Genomic DNA, 23,302 nt, shown 5'->3' on the forward strand with positions numbered 1-23,302 from the left:
TCTCTACTTTCTCTCAAGACAGTATATAAGTGAGATTAACAGGTACACAGTCAGATTCAGAGGCCTATTATGATTTACTTCTTCATTTAATAAAGATGGTCTCAGTAAAATCTCTCTAAGCACCTGGCAAAACGGTGTTCCAACAGCTGAAGAATTTAATAACGACTATGAGATACTGGCCTAATAATTATATGAATTCACATTATTAATTACCATTTCAATTTCTACTAAACAATTTATAAAAAGTTTAGTGTCATGCATGATTTTCTTAGTCTACCTTGCCACCATCTAAATAGATTTTGTATAAAGATGATCTGACGTTTTCTATTTTAATTAAATAGTTAAATTGAAAACCAAACAACCCACCCTAATCTGCACAACAGCCTGTCCTACCTCGGAGTAGTAATTCAGCATCACCTCAAATGCAGCCTGTGCAACAACAAATCCATGATTGTTCTGTAAAATAGCCCCAATGCCCTTCTAGATTAATACTGGCCCAGGGTTTTTCTTCTCAATACAGACAGAATGTGGTCCTATCCAGTGACAGTGAGCACTGGCCCTATGCACTGCTTTTAACTAAAAAGTAAAGTCTGAAATCTGCAGACAAAAATGTTTCCCTCCTGTTTCACATTAAAAAGTTCAACAGTTGCAAATGCAAGTTGTAAAACTGCATTAAAAAGACACTATTTGTTATTTAAGTAATGAGACATATATCAACACTGGGCACCTGTTACATAACTATGCTACAATCAAACTTCTCCTCCCAAATGGTACTGAATAATTAAATGAACAATTACAGCAATAATCTTGTTAGCTGCCCGCTTGGCAAAAAGCCTGTCGTATCAACTTCCTTCCATTCATTTAGTTCCACAGAAAATGGTGGGTGTGTAGGAATTTTCTGCACACCTTGGTCTCTCTATTTTTGCAAAGTTCTCCTTCTATGCCCCTGCAACTACTGATTTACATCACAGCAGTTCCTATCCCTTTTGCAGCTACTGCTTTTCAACAGTCACAGTAGGGCTTATTCCAGATCCAGCTGCATGACTTCTTATGACCTTGCATACTCCCACAAGAAAAAAATATTAGTAGCTCTTTTCCACAGACGAGAAGAATAGTTTATATTCTATTTCATTGTCAAAAACATTTCAGCTGGTAGTACATACACATATCCTTCAACATGAAAGCTCATAATGCAAGAATAAAATGTACGGTATTTTTATATACTTCTACGTGTGTATCTCACCTAAATTATTTGCTTAAGACAAGAGGATGATGATCAACTATCTTTTCACAGAGTTGACAGAAGATATATTATGTCCTAACTGAAGGAAAAAAAGAGCTGAATCTGTAATCCCCTAGAAAAACAGAAAAAGTACACAAGTCCTTCAGGCACTTAATTAGCCCGAGTGGTAATTGCAGTCTACGGTACAGTCTGTTTTGGGCTATGCTGCATGTCTTGTATTTATCCCTCAATACACATCTCTGTAAAAATGAATCTTACTTTTCTCAGATGAAGCTAACCAGACCTCTGCCATGTGGCTTTGTCCTTAGTACAGCTAGTCTGAAGTTGCTTTAGCACAGTTCTTTTGTTAAAGTGAGGAAGTCAAAGAGACAAAGTTCTGGACTGGCAGCTCCTTGGAGGTTTTAGTTAGGCTAAGGTATCATCTTCTGGTTTTTTCCATAAGTTGATGGTTGTATCATTAGAGGTGACAGGCTCAGTTAAAGATTAGAGTTCCTATCCTATTTCCACTGGAGAAAATATTCTGTGAGAATTTCAAATTAAATAGAAGGGCTCCTATCTTCTAAGCTTAAAAAAAAAACCAGGAAGAAAAGTTTAAATTTTACAACAGCTGGAGATATTCTTCCTGGATAAAAACACTTAAGTGCATAGAGGAGAGAAATACTCTTCTTTTTTTTGCCATTGCATTCTTACATAATCAGATCACATTATCTTCTTTTGTACCAGTTTGTTCTCTCAATTTACACAAAATAATGAAAACAATGAAAATCATGCTGTGTGTGATACTGTGAACTAGGAAGTCCTGTCAATTTCTTCGTGATTAGTCATTTCAAAATACCAGCTCCCCTGAAGTTAGTGAGTTACAGTGCCAACCTTAAACAGATAAATGTGTGTGTAACTAGAACGGACACACAGTTGTGGGCTGCTCCTCTATAGGTGAGGTACTGTTCTGTTTAGTGACATCTAGGCAGAGTACGAGTCCCCCCATGACATTGTTCCCTTGTGGCAGTCACTTCGTAGAGAGAAGCACCCAGAAGATATACTTACTCTCTCTCCTTTGGGACCTGCAGGGCCATGGGGACCAACTGGGCCATCTACACCCTACAAAAAGGAACAAGGAGGGTAAGAGAGAGTGCTTGTTCTTACAACTCTTTAGTTCTAATAGCTGTCTTGTAGACGAGAACTAACATGGAATCAGTCTTCACTGGTTGAAAATTTGGATTTAATTGTGATGCAACCTTTTTGGCTTTCAAAACTCCACCCATAAACTCTCCTGTTACAAGGCAGACTATCTTTCTTCTATTTGGAGTTCACTACATTCATGGAAGCAATCAGATTTACAAAGATCTTAAACTGATTGGAAGAAGATGGAAGAGTCAGAAAAAAAATTTTTTTAAATTATTGTTTGTTTTTTTTTTTAATTGATTATTCTTTAAATTGAAATGTCCACCTGTAAGATGGACTTACCTACTGCAGGGATTGATAGCAATCTTACTTCCAAGATATAACTCTTTCACTGTATAGAGCTCTTTATCATTAAAGAAAGCAAAAGATTTAACATTTATGATGTGTAATGTAACAATGCCTGTAGATGAACCCCAGCACATTTGCATCTCCTTCACTGATTCCATCTTAGCATTGAACAGCTATGTTCTCCTGTTATCTACATCCCTAACCTTACTCAGGAAAATCAGCATCCCAACCAAGCAGTTGTCCAACCAAAAATCAAAACTGAGCTGCCTTTTAAGGTTCAGAGCTCCTTCTACAGAGAATTACATTTGCTTTCCCACACATATTGCCCTGAGAGTCTGCTTGAAGCCCCCTCTTATGCAGCATGGAAAATGCCTGCAGCATTTGGCCTTCCTTCCTCTGTGCAGTGAGTGAGCTTGGCCGGCAGAGCCCCCGGGAAGCACATGGACTCAGTCACGAAGGGGGACACAGAAAGACAAGGGACTCACCCGGGCTCCTGGCTTTCCGTCTAAGCCAGATGCTCCCTGTGTGGTTAGGTGGAAGCATGGATGATGGGCACGACACGAATGACAAGAACGTGAGATTAGTAAGTGGTGCTGATGAATAAACACAATTCAAACACACAGTACACACTGTGACAGGGTTCTGGAGTGGGTATCACACTACTACAGCATGTTAGTTAAAAATTCACATAGAACACCAAGAGCCTGATTCTGTTCTCACTTCAGTGTAACATCACCGACCCACCCCTGCCCTCACATCACAGTGTATTAGAGCAGAATATTGTCAGGCTACAGGAGCGCTACAAACACCAGATGTTAGGGTGTTTTTGAGCCTTAACACATAAATATTTACTTTGTAATTTACTCGCATGCTTTCTAATTTGTAAATAGCGACAATACTGAATACTACACACAAAGGAAGAAAAATGTGTGTTAACTGCGATAGGAAATACTTAAGTGCAAGAATACTGCATTATGCAGCCAACAAAATCTGGATCCTGAGCACAATGGCCTCATTCATTTCCAAGAGCCCGGGAGACAATCACATTTCCTGTTTTCCCGATATACTCCCAGTTCAGGGCACAGTCAAGGGCTGCAGCGGGCAGCCAGGCACGCCGGGCGAGGAGCCTCAGCATCCTTGGGGACGGGGGGACCCCTCGTGGATTCTGTGGGAATAACAGAGCAGCAGCCGGAGCGCGGCAGCGCGGGAGGGGATGTGGGGACAGAGGGAACATTTGTCAGGACACAGGGAATAATCTGGGGAGCAGCCCCCTACTGGAAAAACAAACTAAACCAAACCCCAAACAAACCCAGCTAAAATCTCCAACCAACTCAAAAAACCGAGCCATTTTCTGTAACGTCAAACACTTGGACTTTGCTCCTGAGGATGACATTTAGTAAGCAGGAGCAAAACAAGATCACTGTAAATTTGGAAAACCTAGTAGCCTATTTTGTTCTGGAGCCTCTTCTACCTTGTAGCCATTTTCAGGGCATCTGCTCAGGCCTCCAAAGCTCACTGTCTACAGAGATGTAACTGCCAATGTGAAAATGAGCTTTTTTTTCCCCTCAAATTGAATTAAAATTCTCAGTGATGCTGACCTTGTCCAGAGGCCCTGAACACAGTTCTTGTAAATATTAATCAGAGAGGTTTGTGTTCCTTTGGGTCAACTAAGTCTATTTTCTCCATTTTACTGTTAACAACGTAATCACTGGAAATAATCCTCATACAACAACAACAAAAAGAAAAAATAAACTCTTTTTCTGAGAAAAAAATACAGCTGCCTTTTCAGCATGCTTTCAAACACATAAAGTATTTTCTATTTCATCAACCTAAATTTTAAGAACTGTGATGTTTCCATATTTTAAGGTTCTTCACTTCTAAGACAAAATTTATGCCAAACACTCAGAATGGAAATTTTCTAAAGAACAAAGCAAAAATAAGAATTCAGGGAACAGAAACCAACTAAATTCCCTGACCCAATTTTTAGCTTTCCTCAATTAGACCTCTCCTTTTGAACTGCAGAAGTGCAACCAGAGGAAGAATAACTGAGGAGATGGGGGAAAGGGAAGACTCCTTTTTTAATGGAAACACCATACAACACTTCAATAACAGCATGACTAATGTAATGGAGGTGATGACATCCTTGTGACACTGAACACTCTCAACTGACATGCAACAAAAAAAACCCAACCCTGACAGCACTGGATTTTACAGGACATTACTTGGGACGATAGCACAGATTAGAGACAAAACAAAACAAGACTGATGCTCTGCTCCAACATGGTATATTCTGTGTATGCTATCGAGTAAATCAGAGTTGTTCATCAGGGGTAGAAAGAGACGTTTGTGATTTGCACTGAAATTGAATAGTTGGGGTTTTTTACTTACTGGAAGACCAAGGGGCCCTCTGTCACCCTTTTGACCTGGTTCACCCTTCAATCCTTTAAGACCATTTAACCCTGGTTCACCCTAAACGTAAAAGTATAAATGCCAAATTTTTGGTGCTATAATGGGTGTTTAAGCTGGGATAGAAGAAGCCAGTCTCAGAAATAGCTGCAAATTCCACTTTGAAACAAATTCAACCTTCTCAGCTTACTGGCAATTTATGTACTGATTTAAGAGTGGGCAAAAATATTTGGGAGGTGTCTGCTGGAGATTTAAAATCCATATGAATAAAAAACTACAGGAAAATTATGGGTAACAGATTTTTTTAATCTTTTCCTAATAATTATCACTATAGTTAGGTGGTTTGAACTCAGCATGAGTTGCAGGGGGTTTTGGAAATTCTTCAAATCCCATAAACCACCCTATGCAGATAATACAAACTGAAAGAAAATGTTCATAAAAGTAAGCCTCAAAACAGTAGGTTTCTACAGTGGGATCTCCTGAGAAGCACATTTGGTAAGGAAGCAATACTTTTCCTTACAGCAAACTGGAATTTGCAGCAAAATCTTACATAAAGATATTTTAAACCTTTAAGCATACATCATAAACAGTAACAAGTTGAAAGAAACAGTACAGGTTACACACTGCCAAGCTGTTTGGGAGGTCCATAGATTCTGTGTTCATACAGAGAAATTTTAACCATGTAAGAAATGGCACTTGTTGTGATTGTTAAATTATGCATAGGCTATTATATTAAACATCACTAAGATGATAATACTGGGCTCAGAACTGCCAATAAATCATTCTCTCATAATGAAAAACTGCATCTGCATGAGGGCTGCTCAGTCAAGGCGAGTATTGACCACACCTGCCTCTTCTGGGAAACAGAAATACGTGGGTATTTCATCCAGGCTGCTCCCTATGGCCTCATTGCTAGATTTCCCTTTGATGTATTATGTTACTGTATATTATATTCATATTTTTTTTAAAAAATCTCAGTAGAACCGAGTCTGCTCCTTTAAGCAACTCCAGACATCATCTGCCTGCTTTGCACCCTAAGCAGCCATTTCTTCATTCTTCTATTTGACTCGATGTGACTTTCAGAGCAGTAGCACTGGAAATGCTGAAGTCTTGGAAACAGACCTGAGAAATCCCATAAAAGCCTGAGTCTCAGGCCAAAAGCCTGAGGTAAAGAGGGGCTGGTACTAAAATAGAACATATTTGATTTCAGAAAATGATTTATGACTTAGGTTTCTTGAGCCAACACAGTCTCATAAGGGGTCAAACCTGTGATTTTCTGTCTTGTACCTTCAAAAACCCAAAATAAACCCCCAAAACTAAACAAAAACACCCTCTCCTCTCTTCCTTATTTTTTGAGAAAGGTGTGATTAGGGAGCCATAGTGATTTAAATGATCATGTCTGACAAGACCACTGGCCTTAATGAATACAGTGTCATTCTGAAGTTTATCTTACTGGTGAATATGGAATTAATGCACAAATTAAAATATTCCAACTCTCCCAAAATTCACTTCCACTCTCCTGAGCTGTTCTCATGGGCTAAGAGAGCCCCTAAAGCATATCTTTGTGTACTACGCTATGGAAAATGTTCAAATGTATTGCAGACCTGTCTGATCATGAATTCCAGTTTGGAAAACAGGAAAATGCACACATCAGTTTGTGATGGTGAACCAGCATAACATGTGAAGGAACTGGTCAGCAAAATACCTGGTGCCTAACAAAGGCCATGAACACTGGAAGAAGCAGGAGATACAAGAGAGCATAAATGAAGAAGAGTTTATCTGACTTCATTTCCTGAGCCTGTAACATGCTTTTTTATTCCAAAGTAATTCCAAGTGCAACGGTAGCTTGCCCATAAACAGGAAGCTAAATAATTTAGTGCCACATCCCAAATATTTGTACAAAAAATGGACTCAGCCAATGCTGCGGAGAAATACTACTCAGAAACAATCACAGAAAATTTAGCAAGCTTTTAAGGTGCAAATATTAAAATCTGCTTTAAGGTTTAAGAATATCATGAACTTTTATTAAATGAGGCATGACAAAACATAGCTGCATGCATTCAAGAGCAAGGCATGACACTCTGCAGACATAAAGAGCACATCTATTCAAGACAGGTATTAATTTACCTTTGGGCCAGGCAGTCCATGAGGTCCCTGAAAATAAAAATAACATTTCTCATTATGAAAATACACCACAATTTTTTGGAGAGTGTTTTTGCTTTATAGGGATACAAATTACCCCTATATTTCTGTACTCTCAAAAGAAATTCAGCTGTCAATAAAGCAACTACAAACACCTGATTCTGAGGAGGTACCAGACCACTAGCATATTAACACTATCACAGGAATGTGCCATTTTTTTCTCCAATTCCTATGATTTTTTTTAAGACATGCAAAAAATTTTCCAAATTAAGTCCCCTCTTTAATGACCACATATTCTGATAACACTTCTAGTAAGCAGGCAATAAAGTGGCAAGAGGGCTTAGACCATTTCTAGCACCTCTGTTCCACCCAAGCTTACCATAGGGCCTGGAGGACCATGTGGCCCTGGTGGTCCAGGTGGTCCTATCACCTACAGATAAAAAACAATGGCATTAAATCATGCAGAGCAAAGAACTCCCACAAAAATACCAGAAGTCAGGCTGACTCTTGTTGGCAAGCACTTACAAAAATAGCAATGCAACAGTGAACATTGACAGTGCATCTAGACAGGGCTTTAGGAATGGGAATTAGTTGGATTTGAAAGACAGAGTACCCAAAGTGCAGATCTGCCTGTGCCATATGGCAGCATGCCTGTCTCCAGATTCTTATTCCTAGGGTCTATGATACACTTTAAGACACTATGGGGGAAACAAAATAAATCTCTGGAAAACAAACAGTACTGAGCAGGGATGCTTGAACTTTTAATATTTTATGGTATGTGCTCTTTAGTTCTCTCTTGTACTACTTAATCTGCAGAGCCAGAAGACGATGACGTGTTATTTTATTCCTCCTCAACACTGACAAATGGAAAAGATACTAAATTCAAGCTAGGCTTTGGCATATTTTCAAAATTGCCCTTTGTCTCTCCTTTTATTTAATTTAGCCCACTTGTACCAAAAATTCTTTGAGGCCAGTAAAAGAGGTAATTGGGTTGCTCAGCATTTAGTGCACATATATGCTGCAGTGGTTTTCCGTGCTCCTAACAAAGCCAAAGAGAGAATTTCATTATGATATATCCAGTGCAGTATCACCTCTGTTCCTGGATTTAATCCCACTGGGTTGCTACCATAACCCGCAGAGTAGCAGCAGGGATGCTAAATCAGGTCTCCAGACTCATGCACTGCTATAGTAGATGTCGGTAGTGGCAAGAGCATCACCGAGATGCACCTTGAAACATAAGACAGATTCCACCATCTGTGAAATCTCCTGAAAGTTGTAAGTCCTCCTTCAAGTGAAAATAAGCAGAACAGATGAATGAATTGGTGAATTAATTTGAAAGAAAATAATCCTCTTCTCATAGAAAGAAACTTGGAGATGAGGGATGCCTCTTGTGTCCTGCGACAGCACAGGGCAGCCTCTGACTCCGCAGAGCTACGGCTTCTGTCACTAACCTCTGCTCTGAGGTCTCCCATCTTACTGTGCTCTGATAATGTTAGTCACCCACACCATAAAGGTACTATGTAGGACTTTGTTTGGGTTTTTTGGGTTTGTTTGGTTTTTGGTTTTGTTTTTTAATGCCTTTATAATGCTTTGGGAAAAAAAAAATCAGGAGAATGCCTGGTCTCACACAACTAGCTCATTACCCTGGGTGACATATCACTAGTCAGTCTAGTTTGGTTCTCACTGGACTATCTGAGATTCCCAGAGTATAAGGTTTTGAGAGAGATTATGGTTTGTTTGGGTTTTTTTCTTTCTTCCCATTTAATTCATTACAGAGCCAGAAGGCTTTGACTGAAGCGAGCGGAACTTGCTCATAGTCATACAACAGAACAGAACAGGAATTATATATTTAAAATTTCTTAAACTGTATTTAGCTCTATGACCAGAAATCTGTTCATTCTCAGGAACGATCAGTCATGAATATCAAGTATTGCTCAGAATCAGAAGCTGGAGAACCACTGCTGAACTCCTGTGTTCATTGCAAAGCCACACTAAGACTTACTGAAGGACCTTGGGCACCAGGCAAACCAATGTCTCCTTTTTCACCTTTCATGCCATTAGCTCCCTATAAAATCATACAAAACAGCATTTATAAACAGCTGTAATCTTATTAGCAATCAATCTAGAAATTATAATACTTATTGGCAAATAGTTACCATCATTACCATAACACAGCACACATATAAAGGAAATCCTTTAAAAAATTCTGGCACTACTTTCTAAATAATTTTTAACAAATATAAGTGTATGCTTTTATATTGATAACTATCAATTGTAGCAAGATATTTATGACAATTCCTTAAACTGGCACTCCATAAATTGTACCATGGATACAATTTTGAAATTGTTTCTATTTTTACTGAGAAATTTCATTTGTATGTATATATATACACACATGCATATATATATACACACACACATATATAAATAGGAAGAATGCATCCCATAAATATTCATGCATTTTCTCTCCCTCCTCAATCTAAGTCACCTGAAATTTCCATTCAAAACATAGCTCCTTTCTCCTTGCCCAAGCTGTGCTATATATTACAAGAGAAGTACAGCTTTGGTCAGCCTGCCAGCTAATCTCTTTCTTCCCTATACAGTATTTTTTTTTTACTGTAAGTGGAATGAAAAGTTCTGACAATCTTACACCTCCTCCTAGATTAGCTGCAGAACAATCTCAGAATATTCTCCCCAGCGCTTTCTGCCCCATTTGCAATTTATCAGCACTGTTGGAAATTCCTGATAATGGAAGAGAGAAAAAATAAAAGTATTTTTGTTAAAACTAATGAATTCGTTTTTCATACTCACTGGTAGGCCAGGCAGTCCGATTCCTCCCTTTTCTCCAGGCATTCCAGGATCACCTGTGTCTCCTTTTGAGCCCTTAGGACCCTAAAATACGGACTTATTCAGCAAATCATGCAAAAAACTAGAGACACCAAGAGAATTCTAGCTTTGATCCTAATAAGCAGAAGTCATGTGCATGCATATACCTTTGCTATTAAAATGCAAAAATGGAGACATCATTAGATCACAGACTATGCAGCAACATTATAATGATCTTTATTAATTATTATCATAATATTAATTAATATCATAATATTCTTTAGATCTAAGTTAAAACTTGGGATCATGGAAATAATCTCTTGCAACAACCTATGGTTTCTCACATGTTCTCCACTACATGATTGACATAAAATGTACCTGCTCTCCATCAGCTCCTGGAGTTCCTGGGGATCCTGGTTCACCCTGCAAGAGACAAGACAGAACTGGATTATCCCAATTGTCCCAGACACTAGAGGAAAAAGTCAGAGAAATTCTCATAATTAACAAGAATAAAGCCAGGGAATATTCTGTCAAAAAGTCCAGGACATATATAATACCTCTATTGAATAACTTTGGGTTGTATAAAGGCCAGACAAGTGCATTTAAAAAAAGAAGAAGAAGACAAAATCCCATGGGGTGAAAAGATCCCAATCCAATGGAAACTTTGCCTGCTACCAGAATAAATACGGAATCACGCCTCTCCATTTATGTAAGGTAGGGAGGGACCTCATGTTTTTTTTCCCCTATTAAAAATCACTCAGTGAAGGAGTTCACATTCACAACATTGTCTTATGACCAGCTCCTAGGTAGCATTCTCTAAGGGAATAAGTTACTTGGATGGGTGCAGTCAATGATATTGGAAACAAACTCCTGTAATGTTGAATTCTGCTTCACATTGTAAATTTTGAAGGAGAAGGCTCACCTATACGAAGGAACACAATCTCTTCCACACTCAAACTTCTCTGTATTTCACAACATACCCCATGCTGCAGAAATGCTGCGTAGATGATAATGCAAAAAGCAATTTCTGCACACTTAACTGTGTACTCTATTATCAATTATCATGTAGAATGAACCTTGTTTCTCACAATTTCTCAAAACAATGCACATGTGTATTGTGATGTATTTCCATATGAAATACTCTTCATATCACTGGAAATACTGGATGAAGTCTGAAATGTCTAGTACTGTTATTGAAGATGCATCTATTTGCTCTTGCAAGAGCATAGAGACACTGGGAGAAGATGCAGTATCTACTATTTAAGAAATAGGAGAAACATCTCAACTAGTTTAAAAGCAATTAGGGACAGTCCACTAATTTCAACACTTTTTAAGTATAGGCAAATTTATTATTTAAATTTTACAGAACCGTGCAGCACATGGTATTCATTGTCTCTGTGTGGGCTGCTCACTAACCCTTCTGTACTACGTGTAAGCACCAGCCAGGTGGTATTAGCAGGCTTGGGTTTCCAGCCAGGCTCCAGGCCACATGTGTACGTTGTAATTTTTACTGACATTAGACAATACTGTACTTATTTGGGTGGGTACCCCCGTGACATAAAAGCTGCATTCACATGCACTCACACGGTGGCCAGTGGTGTCTTGCACACAGTTTTGCCTACCTCATTCCCACTCAGCCAGAAGTGAGGCATGGGAGCCACTGTTTGGTTGTGTGGATACTTCGCAAAGTCCTAGGGAGCTACCTTGGTGCCGATCCCTGAGCAAGATGGTTCTGCACTCTTTCAGTACTAATTAATTTTGCTGGTCCTTAGCTGAGCATCTGTGTGTGGCAACTAAACAAAGCACCTGTTCTGGAAAGCTACATTTCAAGAATCTGGGTACAAAGTTAGAAACATGCCATATTTGATGAATTTACAGTTAAACAACTGTGCTGGAAAGCTCAATTTACCTGGGTGCATACATCATTTAAAAAACTACAGAAAATTCTCCACCCTTAAGATACAACAAGTAAAATAAGGAAGATCACCTTTGACCCTTGCAGCCCTTGGGGTCCTGGTGGTCCTGGTGGTCCCTAAACAGAAAATACAAACCCCTCAGTTTTTAAATAAACTCCTGAAGAACTTGTCATGTAAGCACAGGGCGAATGTTAATATAGCTACTGTAACAAAATGGGTTAGATGTTTAACACAAGGGGAACCAAGACCAGTTATGGACAAGTTGTTAACCTATGACAGCTCTCAACAACAACAACACTACCACAAAAACAGTGTTAAAATAACAGTACAGCCTATATTTTATAATAAAGGCCTCTGCTCCTATTGATGAAATGACACTGCTTCCCTTAATGGAAGTGAGACCAGAACCCAGTCGTATTTGCCAGCTCTCACTACCTGATCCAAAACAATCTGAGACCAGGAGAAATCTCCAACCAGTTGCAAAGAGGATTCTGCTAAAAGATGCTAAGTGCATCTGGGGATACTCAGTGCTTTGTGAAATTGCCATGGAATAAGCTGTAACCATTTTTTTCATTTCTACCCCAGGCTGTGGACACAGTGTCATATATCAAATACTGGTCTGGATGGTGCATAGTGGGGATGCTTTAAGAAAACCCCACAACAACATTTAAAAATCCCCTGCATTAATATAAAGAAAGGGTACGTACAGATGGGAAAATATAACTAACAGCAATCTTGCAGAGAAGAATTTGAAACAAAAAAGAAGAATGTGTTTTCCCAGTCTTGTACTTAAATGAAGTTTTGCCATTAATTCAGAAGGAGCAGAATTGGTTCCATTGTTGGATGGCTTTCAACAATGGGTTCTCTGCTATGGGAACCACCAAGCAAAGAAATCAATACATGCTATGATGAACCAGGCTGACATCCTATGAAGACATGTCCTGAGCTAGAAGAATTATGAACATGCTTGCAACACAGAGGAGAAGTTCTACAACGCACAGTAAGTCATGCAATAGGAATTACCGTGACAGTCAGGGTGGCAACCCTCTGTTGGCAAAATTAAAGAGCTGTCAGTAGCAGAATTAAACAATGATATAAATAATTCTGTTTGCTACAGTTATAATCTCCACAGAAACTATGCTGTATCTGGGAGACACCATGCCTTCAGAAACATGAATAAAACCCTTGTTAATTTTAACTCCTGGTGTTGGATTAGCTGCTTGGTTTCTGTGGGAATTAGATGAAGACAGTAGTTTCGTATAATTAAAGAGATCAAATAAACGATGACTAAGTAGCAAAATCTAAGCAGAAGTCTTCAAAAAGGTGTTCTTTAAACTTTTTAAGAAAACATAAGGGGTTGGTGTCTGAAGTCAACCAAAAGACTAGCCCTATGTTTTGTGATGCCTGCAGGTTTTGTACCAATGCTTAACCAGTGAATACGATTCCTGGAGTGGAAATATAACATTCTTTTTCATATAAAAATGCAGTTCTACACTAAAACTACCAGTCCACAACCCAGCTATGTATACTACAATTCTGCTTTAAATGCTTGGAAAGACAAAGGATATTTTCATCATGGAAGGAAGCAAAATATCTTGACCTGTCACTATTCTTTTTGCCAAAGAATCTAAAAGCAAGTGGAAAAGTATTTAAATGTAATTTAAATGCCTGTCTATATTTTTAAACAGAGTAAAACCCCAAATATTGCAGCTTGCCTGTGAAGAACTTACTGGCCTAAACAGAACAAGAAATATTTGCTTTTCTAATTGTTATCCAATGTGCAAATAAATGTTTGCAGATCTTCTGTTTTAAGCTGTAAAAGAATCTCCATGTTTCAGTGCAACAATACATACTGTTGGCAAAGATCTGGAACCTACTCAATACAAAGCACTTGAACAAAATTGTTCTCTAACACATGGCTTTAATATACTCATATCCTTTGAATTTAAACATATTAACGGAAATATATCAGTAACCTTAAAAACACCGAGAAGTTCAGTTTATCTAGGTATGAAAACCTAAAATAACCATTGCAAAGTACTGTTTACGTGTTCACAGTAACAGATTCCTTTACAGTGGCAGATACTTTAATATCTAATGCTGTAGCTCCTACAAAGATTAAAATTTTGAGACTACTGCTTTTTGCCCTGGGAAATTCCGCAGCATAGGTGTGAAGAGCAATTTTGACAGAGAGATTAATTTTGTATTTGGTCCTGCAAGTGAAAGCCACATACTCGCAGCAGGGCTCTTGCTCAAACCACGATGACAATTTTAAGATTGTACTTAAGATTGAATAGGAGGCACAAGGCAAAGTAACTAAATTGCTAGACTGCTTCATGATTTATTACTAAATTCTAACATGAGACAAGCAGCTCAGATCTTGCAAACTCGTCAACTTCTTAAATCCGCAGGCCAAATTCTGCGCAAGTTCACAGCTCAGTGCTGAGCACTGGAAGTTCTCATGTACTTCTGTGAGAGAACTGCAAATCTCAGAGCCCCTAAGAATTTGGCACCAGGAGACTTAGGAATGGGTGTTTGCCATCTGAAAGGACTGTGCTGGATTTGGCAAGGATATTTTCGACTGATCCTATATAATCTTACTTATACCCTCCCTGCATAGTCATTCCCATTAATATCAATTATTTGTTGCCCTGGATCAGAAGGTGATGACATTTGGAATGATTTGCAATGGGATAAAGGCTTTCTAATATGTTTCAACCACTGCAAAAGGCTTTAGACCACTTTTAAGGCTTCTTTATGTGCTGCAGCTTTTCTGAGGAAGCTTGAAAGTAAGACTGATGCCAGAGTTACGATACAAAGACAGAATACAGGAGATAGAGGGGCTGAAACCCCTGGTAAATCTCTGTCTGGTAATACACAACATTAATTTCAGGCTACTTTAGGCATGGAACCCAGAGAGGGATTTGGATGACTGAAAGTTGTGTGTCTGAATTCCCTTACAAGCAAACCAAATGAGGCAAACATAATGCAGAGCCTCAAAACATGCCTGTGCCGACTTCCCCACACAATGAAAGAGTGGACGCAGCCTTAGTGACATACACGGCTCTGAGATTTTAGTAAAGGCAGTGAGACTTTTTATTTTTTGAAAGAGTCTTGAAAACCAAATGACTGGTCAGATATTTGCCCACTCCCACTGAGTAAATGCAAGAAAAAAAGTTCACCGGCTGCAGTGAGAAAGTGATCAGAGGCACAATGAGCCAAATCCAGTCTTCAGTTTCACATAAGCAAGCCATTCACTTTCGTGGAGTTATACTGCAAAGAATTTGCATCTGAGTATGCTGCAATGTAAATCACCTTGACTGCAATGACATGTGTCATCTTGGTCCTTTGCTTTTATGCAAACACCCATTCACTCTTTTTGTAACCCCACTTTAATCCTCCACACTTTTCTGCACACCAGTCAAAATAGGTTTTCCAGAAATGAATAAGTGAGAAGACTGGTACTTGGTCTACTTAATGTACTCAAGTTGCTGATTGAATCCACAGCTTGCTAATGGAGCCATGTTACATGGTTTCCAAATCCCAAATATTCTGCTCTTTGCATTTTATATGAAGAGGAGGAGGAAAACAAGGGAAAAGAGAAATGTCAATATTATAACACATGAATTGAAAAGCAGACACTTCTGTTAAACCTGTGTATGTAGTTTATTACACTAATTCAGCACTGAACACCAAAGCCAGCAATGAATTAGTTTTGTCCTCATTAGATGATGTCAATACTCTCCAGGGAACATGAAACTAATTCACTCAGATAATTTGTAACAGGGAAACAGTTTGTCTTAGCACCAAACAGAAAACCTGGTTTCCAAATATAGAAAGCGATTCCTGATTAATAAGCTCAACAATTTTGCACACAAAATGTTTTCAAGCTCTAGGCAAAAGAGAAATACAGTGCTGTCAAATGACTTTTTCCCAAACCAGAGTGAGCCAATTCACCCTTGTTATGTTTGCATACCTGCAGAGCTTCATGGATATTGCCATTATAATCAATTATCTCTGTTGCACCTTGATCACCCTTCTGTCCAGGTGGTCCCTGTAATACATTTTCCATTAAAATCTGGAGACAACCGAAGACTATTTTAAACTCTTAACTATTGACACATGCTTTGACTTTATTTTGTGGTGTTGGACTCTTAACATAGTTACAATATACTACCACAAAACATGGAAGTTAGCATTTAAAGGAAAATATTTTTTTTATAATGATAAATAAGCAAGTCAGTAACCAGTGACTTGTGCTGCAGCGGGAAAGCAAATACATGAAACCTCTGAGGGGAGACATTTAAGCAGTTCCTACACTCCAGTTCTGTAGTGGCTGTGAACAATGTCAGAACATCTGGCTTGTAACATCCTGCCCACAAACTGTGGATGTGAGACTGCTTCAAATAGTGGCAAGTGATGTTAGTCATATTAAAGGCCAGTTGGCAACCACGTTCCAACAGTGTCAAGTGCTCAGTTTCACCTGGAGTTTTAACTACTGCTACAATTTCAGTTCACATGGACTGAATCTAAGAGTACAAAACAAAGAGCTCACATGAGAAGTAGACTTACCCGTGGACCTGCAGATCCCGTGTCACCTCTCTCACCTGTATCACCCTATGTAAAAACGATATTTGAAAAAACAGATACGCCATTTGAAAATGTATCACATAGTTCTTCCCTTTTTAAATATGTTTTCTTATATGAACTGGTTCACAGGGCCTCTCATCCTAAACAGAATGTGAATCTTATTTAATGAAAGGAAAAAGTCCTTCAAAGTCTACATAGTGGTAGAATTGACAATGATGTATTTGATTCTGTGTGAATTATTAGAGTATTACATCGGTTTGAAATAAAAAAATCCCAAAGAACCAAAAAATGGGCAGTTACCAATTAACTGATTTGTGTAACATCCCCTATTCTTAATGACACTACTACCGAAAGCTTGAAGAGAATACTAGAGAAATGAAATCACTCAGGCTGAAAGCAGTCAAAAACTTCTTCAAATGTGTGTTTCAAAACGTATAAACTTTTCTTTCTGTGATTATGCCTCCACTAACCTCCTGAACTTCCCTGCTCTGAGACACTGCCACCCTTACAAATACAACAGTGCTGTCAGATTTAAGAGTTTCTTGATGCTCTTTCTGTGACAGGCTTAAGATCACTACCAGCTTACACACAGTTTTTTCTTCCTGGCTATTTGTAGCACATTTCAAATTATGGGAATTTCAAACATGTATGCATTCACAACCCAGCATCCACAATTAATTTTATTTCATGGTTACTTTCTTATATTTTTATATTGCTCAAAATTAATATGGGTAAAAATTGCAACTTTTGCTCCTGTTGAAATCTAGAGAACTTTTTGGTAAAAGTCAGGGAAGAATCATTAACTCACCAGTGGTAACGGAACACAAAGAAACCAGAAAACTTTCATAGAGCTAATGAAGGCATAATGAAGCTAATGAAGGAGAGCAGGCTGGTGGCAGGGCATGATCAAGGTTGTGCCATCTGCCTTTCCTTTTGGTGCTGCCTTCACAGCAGCTAGTGAACATGTCACTGGAACTGTTAAAAAATGCAGTTCCCAACTATTAGGCCGAGTTCAGTGGGCCAGATTTTCATCACAGGTATGCAGGTAAAATGAAAATTGCATATCCTTTCTTGATAAAAAAAGGAATTAAAGGGGATATATTTATAATTTTGGTGCATGTGGGAGGTGCCCAGGTACTGCAGTCAAATGAGAGGCTGATTTACTCTTCTACTCTCACTCTGATACTTTAATCCTGTCATCAGTTCCTTTGCCTTCCAGTGCTTCTTTCTGGTGGGAATCAATGAGGTTAAATGGCACTTGTTTAATCACATCCTTAAGCACTTAAGGCCACCCTTCAAGCACTTTACAAGTCCTGCAAACAGCATCACACCGGCCTACATTGTCCTGTCACCCTTATTTTGACACTAGACTCAGTAATCACCTACACAAACACATTTTCGTTTTGCTTTGACTCCATCATGTAACAAGAAGGAATCCAGTGGGAACAGTACTTGCACAGCAGATAAAGCAATAGAAAAATGTACATTTTCTCTCTCTCTCCATATATGTGGACCAGCTATACCTATAGACAGACAGATGGGTACATAGATATAATCAAAGTAGTCTTTTTAAAACAGTAATGCAATCAACAACTCTTGCTTTTGTAGGACTTCTGGCCATCATATCTCAGCCTGCAGTATGTGGAATACCACTGATTCCTACCTCACCAAAGTGTGGATCCACAAAATTATTGCAAACCCAGTAACAGCACACTCAGGTGTTGGGTCCTGGCATGTGGGAGGACTAACACACATCAGTTACACAGAGAGAAACCAAGTTGCAGGAGGAAAAAAACAACAGAGTGGAATGGACGTTATAACAGAAGAAGGATTAGAATCACAGTGTTCAAACCCCAAATAACTTGACAAAATTTTTTAGCTACAATTGAAGGTCAGAAGGTTTCACTTATAAAGAACACTGCAGATTGTGACAGGTTCTTTAAAAGAGGTAAGTGAAGTTTCTGTGAAATGTTGCAAATAATTGATCCTAAAAATCATTGTGTTAATTAGTTCCCTAAAGACAGTTTCTCTACTACTAACCTTTGACCCTTTGGGGCCTCTAGATCCAGGTTCACCTGTTTTCCCCTGTTTGAAGCAAGATGGGAGAAAAATGGTAGAGAAATGGGAGTGCAGAGAAAAAGAAATTAGTAATGGCTAACTACAGTTTGGAACAGCAGAAATACTTTATTTGATACTACCAAGATAATCTTTAAAGGCATTTAATTTAACAGCACCCAGATTAACATATTCTTTAATTCCAGAGTGCAATGGTCATAGATTCCACCCTTCCAAAGGAAAAGTAGTATTGGCATTAGTAAAGAGTAGGCATCATTATGGTTTTCAGGAATGAATGATGTCATTCCATTGCTCCTGAGGAATGATAGCCAAGAGATAGAGAAGATAGTTGAATATTCTAACATAAGGAGATTAAAATAAAATATGAACACCACTTCTTTTCACAACAGGCCAGGTGAATACAAACTCACTGGCCAAGGAGCACAAAATTAACCTTACTGTTTTCAAAATGCAATAGGAAAGAAAAACTTGACAGGATCAACACCAGGGGAAATATTAAGACAATGCTAAAATGTAGTTAGACAGATCTCTTTCTTAAAGAGTTAGAAAACAGCATGCAAAATGGATTTTCTCTGCATTCAATAGCTACACTGGTCAAAGAGTTCAAACTTCGATGCTGAAAGTTAGGGACCCGGAAGTCAGTACTTCAGCTGGAATGAATTAGGCCAATTCCATGACAGTGTATGTAGGTAGTGTCTTTACTTTGTAGACCAAATAAGAGTCCATTCAGACTGCAGTTTCACAGCTGTGAATACAAAACTGCCATTGTCTTCTGGACTGAAGTAGAGTATTAGACAGAATTTTCATTTAAAACCTCACTCACCAAGTTTTGTTCTATCTTTCAGCAGGCAGAGATGTGTTCATAGGTGTAAAACTAAGAAAACATTTCCAATGTAAAATCAGACTGACCTTTGGTCCAGGGATTCCAGGTTCACCTCGCTCACCCTTCCCAACAGGGCCTGCCTCTCCTCTGTCACCCTATTGCAACAGATACACATATATCACAAAATACTGGGCAGCCTTTAGCGTATCACCAACTGAGCAGGATCAAAGAAACCAAGACAACAGAAGAATCAGAGGTTTAGTCTATCTGTATTTTCAGAATCTGGTGCGTAGTATCAAAGTTCTATTCCCTGCACACACTTTTAAGCCATTTTCCTAAAACCCCTCACATTTATGAAATTATACTTTCTTCAGTCATGCCTATTCTGCCTCTTGAACAAGTAAATTTGGGGATTCTAACATGAAAAAAGATGCTTTATTAATTAAAGTTATGATGGAACATCTGCCTTCACATTTTTTGAGGGCACCAATATGAATATCTATATATCTATCTCATAGCACTGGTCCATGACTTTTCACATTTTCTCCAACAGTGGTCTCAGTATCTGTTACTTGCCGAGGGAAGTTGAATTTGACATCAGCTCTAGGGGCTTCACAGCAGCGCAATGGCCCATTACCCTTACCTTTGTTCCTGGTAGCCCTGGCAACCCAGGCTCTCCTTGTGGACCAATGAAACCTGGTTCACCCTTTAAAAACACAATATGAGAGGAATGCTGGATTACTTATTAAGCAGCATGCAACTATAATAACACAAGTTTATTTTGGGTAGTATTTTTCCCTGTATTGCTTGCAGCTCTCTGGCTGTGATGCAGCATAGTTATATAGAAGTACTTTTCTTCATGGGTAACTTTCATCACCATAAATTCCTGTAGCAAGACGCCACGCAGCACATGAGATGCAAATGAAGCAGAAGGTGTCAAACGTGGGGTTTATGAGGTTAAGGACTGTTAATATGCAACCTGGTCTGTAATGTAACACACCAAACTAATATCCAAGCAAGACTGAAGGCAGGAGGAGAGATCTGAGTTTTCCTAAATTTAAAAAGGGACAGTCCATTTCAGTCATGTGTTATGAGGTAGTTTCCGGTTGCAGCATGTGAATAGATGGGCAGGAATGGTGTGTGACACAGCAATGACAAATGGAGATGGTACTGTTGGGATGTGCTGAATCTCCTTTCAAGTCAGAGACTTGCAGTACCATGGTACTTTCCCTCCTCATTCTGACAGTAAAATACTTCAGTTCTTTGCAGCCAGACAACTTCTCTGGCTGTGAACAGCTGGGAATAAGGCACAGCTCTCCTCATTCCCTCTCTGTTCTGCCTCCTTCCTTCCCATTCATTTGTACAAACAGGACAGACAAATAGCAAGAACAGAGTAGACTTGCAGCAGAAGCAGCACTGAGCAGAAGAGTAAGGCTGTATTTTATTACCTATCTCCATGCCTAAAGGGAGATAATGCAAGATTAATAAGCCATATGCTTTCTTTCACAAATTCTCCTGAAGAAGGCTTCCTACTATTTAACCTTGCATTTTTTCAGATATATTTGAATCACGAAGATATATCCACAAGCTACTGTATATTTTAAAATCAGTTATGTAACCCACTTAATATTTATTTATTAGCTTTTTAGCAATATCCCTGAACTTAATGACTAAAAATTACCCATCAAATAGCTAGAAGACAGACAGATCATAATCCTGTAGTGATATCATTATTGACAATATACAGAGACAGTGCATATGAGCAGTTAATTACTATTTCTCTTCATCTCTTCCCCTCAGAAATACAGGTATGCTGCACATGGTGAGCAAATTAGGAAGTATTCTTGCACATTCATCTGTGCTCTCATCAGCAATCCATCATTAACAGTTAAAGAAATCTTTCCTGTGGTTATATCAAGGACCACAGCAAGCTCCCACAGACCTCCACTTAAGATTATAAAAAAATACAAGTAAATAATGAGCTTTCTCACATGACGTTCCAGCTGGCCATGGTTCAAAATATGGTAAAGAAATAAACTGAGACAAACATGTCACAGCAAAGCACGTGGGGTTTTTTTTGCTCTCACAAGACAAAAACTTAGAGTTAATATGAGTCTTCATATTAGTACACACCAGCAAGAGTAACGTAAGGTTGTCATGCAGATGGAAGCACTTTAATGTCAGTAAATGAAGAACAATGCAGCTTCAATCATTTGTTTTAGAATGAGAGGGTACTCAGTAGCCCCATACTGTTTTAATACTGAATTTGCCTGGGCTAATTTTTTGGCTGGCTTCTTATGACTTCAGGCAGAAAAAATATGCAGTGACTACGTGATTCTTTTCAGTGGTAAGGCTTAGAAGTCACTCAAAGGTTAATGCAGTTTTTGAGTCAAATTCTTCTCTCTGCTCTGGACTATACCAGTTGTATACCACAAGAAAACTTCTGGCCAAAGTCCAAGAAGAAGCCCCTCCTTCCCCCAAAATCTCTAAAAAGAGAAGAAAAAGATGCTTTGCAAAAGCTAGAGGAATTGATAATGGAATAAGCTTGTGGCTCAATTAGCATAAGTAGAATACAGGTCTCATATGACACAGAGTTTTAAAATGTTTTGAAATGTGGAGTGGAAGAAGTGGTGTGTCAGCAGAGACCAGGAATTGACTGGGTGAGCAGCAGCTCCGCTGGGAAAGACGCAGCAGCTACGGTGGATGCCAAGCTGAACATGATCCAACAGTGCATTCTTATCCCACATGAAACAAACTGCAGTCGTTAAAACATGGCTACATTAAGAAAAACATGCATTTCTTCCTCTATCCAGTGCTAGAGAGGATAAGTAGATTTAAAGACAGATCTGATTTGCCGTCTGAACTAAGCTTCTAAGTAGAAAGACATGTTTGAATGATTTGAAACTAAGCTATGTCTTCTCTAATATTTCAAATCTCTTGAGTGTAACCACAGCACAAGGCATTAAGTAAAATGCTCATTGGATATACTTCTGCATCCTGCCATAATACTGCTGACTTCATGCTTTATGGTATCTTTAATGCCATTCAGATAGTAAAGAAAAAAAAAAAGGAATCTATCAAAATTGGCACTGCCAATGTTGGGGCAAATGTAAAGAGAACAGTTTCCTCTCTGTAAGGCATGCTGGTGTCCCTGTTATGCAAAGTCAAGGAAAAGACCTTTATGATTAGTCCATGACACAAACAAGATTCCAGAGCAGTAGAGGAATGTGGTTAGAAAATCAAGAACTAAGGGCTTTAGTTTTTTGTTGTGAATGTATGACACGTATGATTTAGCTGGCATGTAGCTGCAGGAAAGCCAAGAGCAAAGGCTTGCTTGGGAGGGCACTGTGGTTTGACAACATTGCAGCTCTTGTGTTTGCTGAGGCACCTCCTGTTCTTAAGTCTCTAACTTAAATGAACTCAGAATTTGTTCTGCACTACCGTGAAATGCTGAGAGGAACGCAAGGAATCAGAGTAACTAAGACTTGTAATACTTTTCCAAACATCTCACTACAGCTTCTTACAATAAAATCGAAGTTTTATCTAGTTAGAATGTACAGTAATCTTCTTTGCCTGCTAAAGCTGGGGCAGGGAACACAAAATCTGGAAAGAGGAGTTAATCAGTTACATTTTGAAAGAAAAGTAAGGAACTCCTCCATGTGAAATACTGTTTGGCAGCTGTATAGAAAGCCATCTGCCAGTGATGACTCTATAATTCATTTTAGTTCAACTGTTTGGCATAGTTATGAAATCACTGCTTATGAAATTTTTGAAGATTATGAAATAGTCGCATTGCACAAGATGCCAACA

The 23,302-nt window shown here is 38.7% G+C and overlaps 1 protein-coding gene across 22 annotated transcripts in view; it reads right to left on the bottom strand.

The window, feature by feature from the left end:
* The window catches only part of COL25A1 (collagen type XXV alpha 1 chain), a 304,370-nt gene that overhangs the window by 19,628 nt on the left and 261,440 nt on the right, over positions 1-23,302 (bottom strand). For 14 of the 22 annotated variants that reach the window (XM_048302922.1, XM_048302926.1, XM_048302923.1 and 11 more), the window contains 15 exons: positions 20,136-20,198; positions 19,579-19,647; positions 18,634-18,678; positions 16,576-16,620; positions 15,980-16,057; positions 13,027-13,050; positions 12,075-12,119; positions 10,466-10,510; positions 10,073-10,153; positions 9,264-9,326; positions 7,641-7,691; positions 7,247-7,273; positions 5,102-5,182; positions 3,199-3,234; positions 2,288-2,341 (listed from right to left, as the gene is read on the bottom strand). In XM_048302922.1, the coding sequence (XP_048158879.1) occupies positions 2,288-2,341; positions 3,199-3,234; positions 5,102-5,182; positions 7,247-7,273; positions 7,641-7,691; positions 9,264-9,326; positions 10,073-10,153; positions 10,466-10,510; positions 12,075-12,119; positions 13,027-13,050; positions 15,980-16,057; positions 16,576-16,620; positions 18,634-18,678; positions 19,579-19,647; positions 20,136-20,198 (807 nt within the window). The remainder of the gene's footprint in view (positions 1-2,287; positions 2,342-3,198; positions 3,235-5,101; positions 5,183-7,246; positions 7,274-7,640; positions 7,692-9,263; positions 9,327-10,072; positions 10,154-10,465; positions 10,511-12,074; positions 12,120-13,026; positions 13,051-15,979; positions 16,058-16,575; positions 16,621-18,633; positions 18,679-19,578; positions 19,648-20,135; positions 20,199-23,302) is intronic. The other 8 variants (XM_048302930.1, XM_048302929.1, XM_048302927.1 and 5 more) reach the window with 5 other exon arrangements.

The sequence above is a fragment of the Corvus hawaiiensis genome, chromosome 5 (genome assembly GCF_020740725.1).
Source record: "Corvus hawaiiensis isolate bCorHaw1 chromosome 5, bCorHaw1.pri.cur, whole genome shotgun sequence".
NCBI classification, from domain to species: Eukaryota; Metazoa; Chordata; class Aves; order Passeriformes; family Corvidae; genus Corvus; species Corvus hawaiiensis.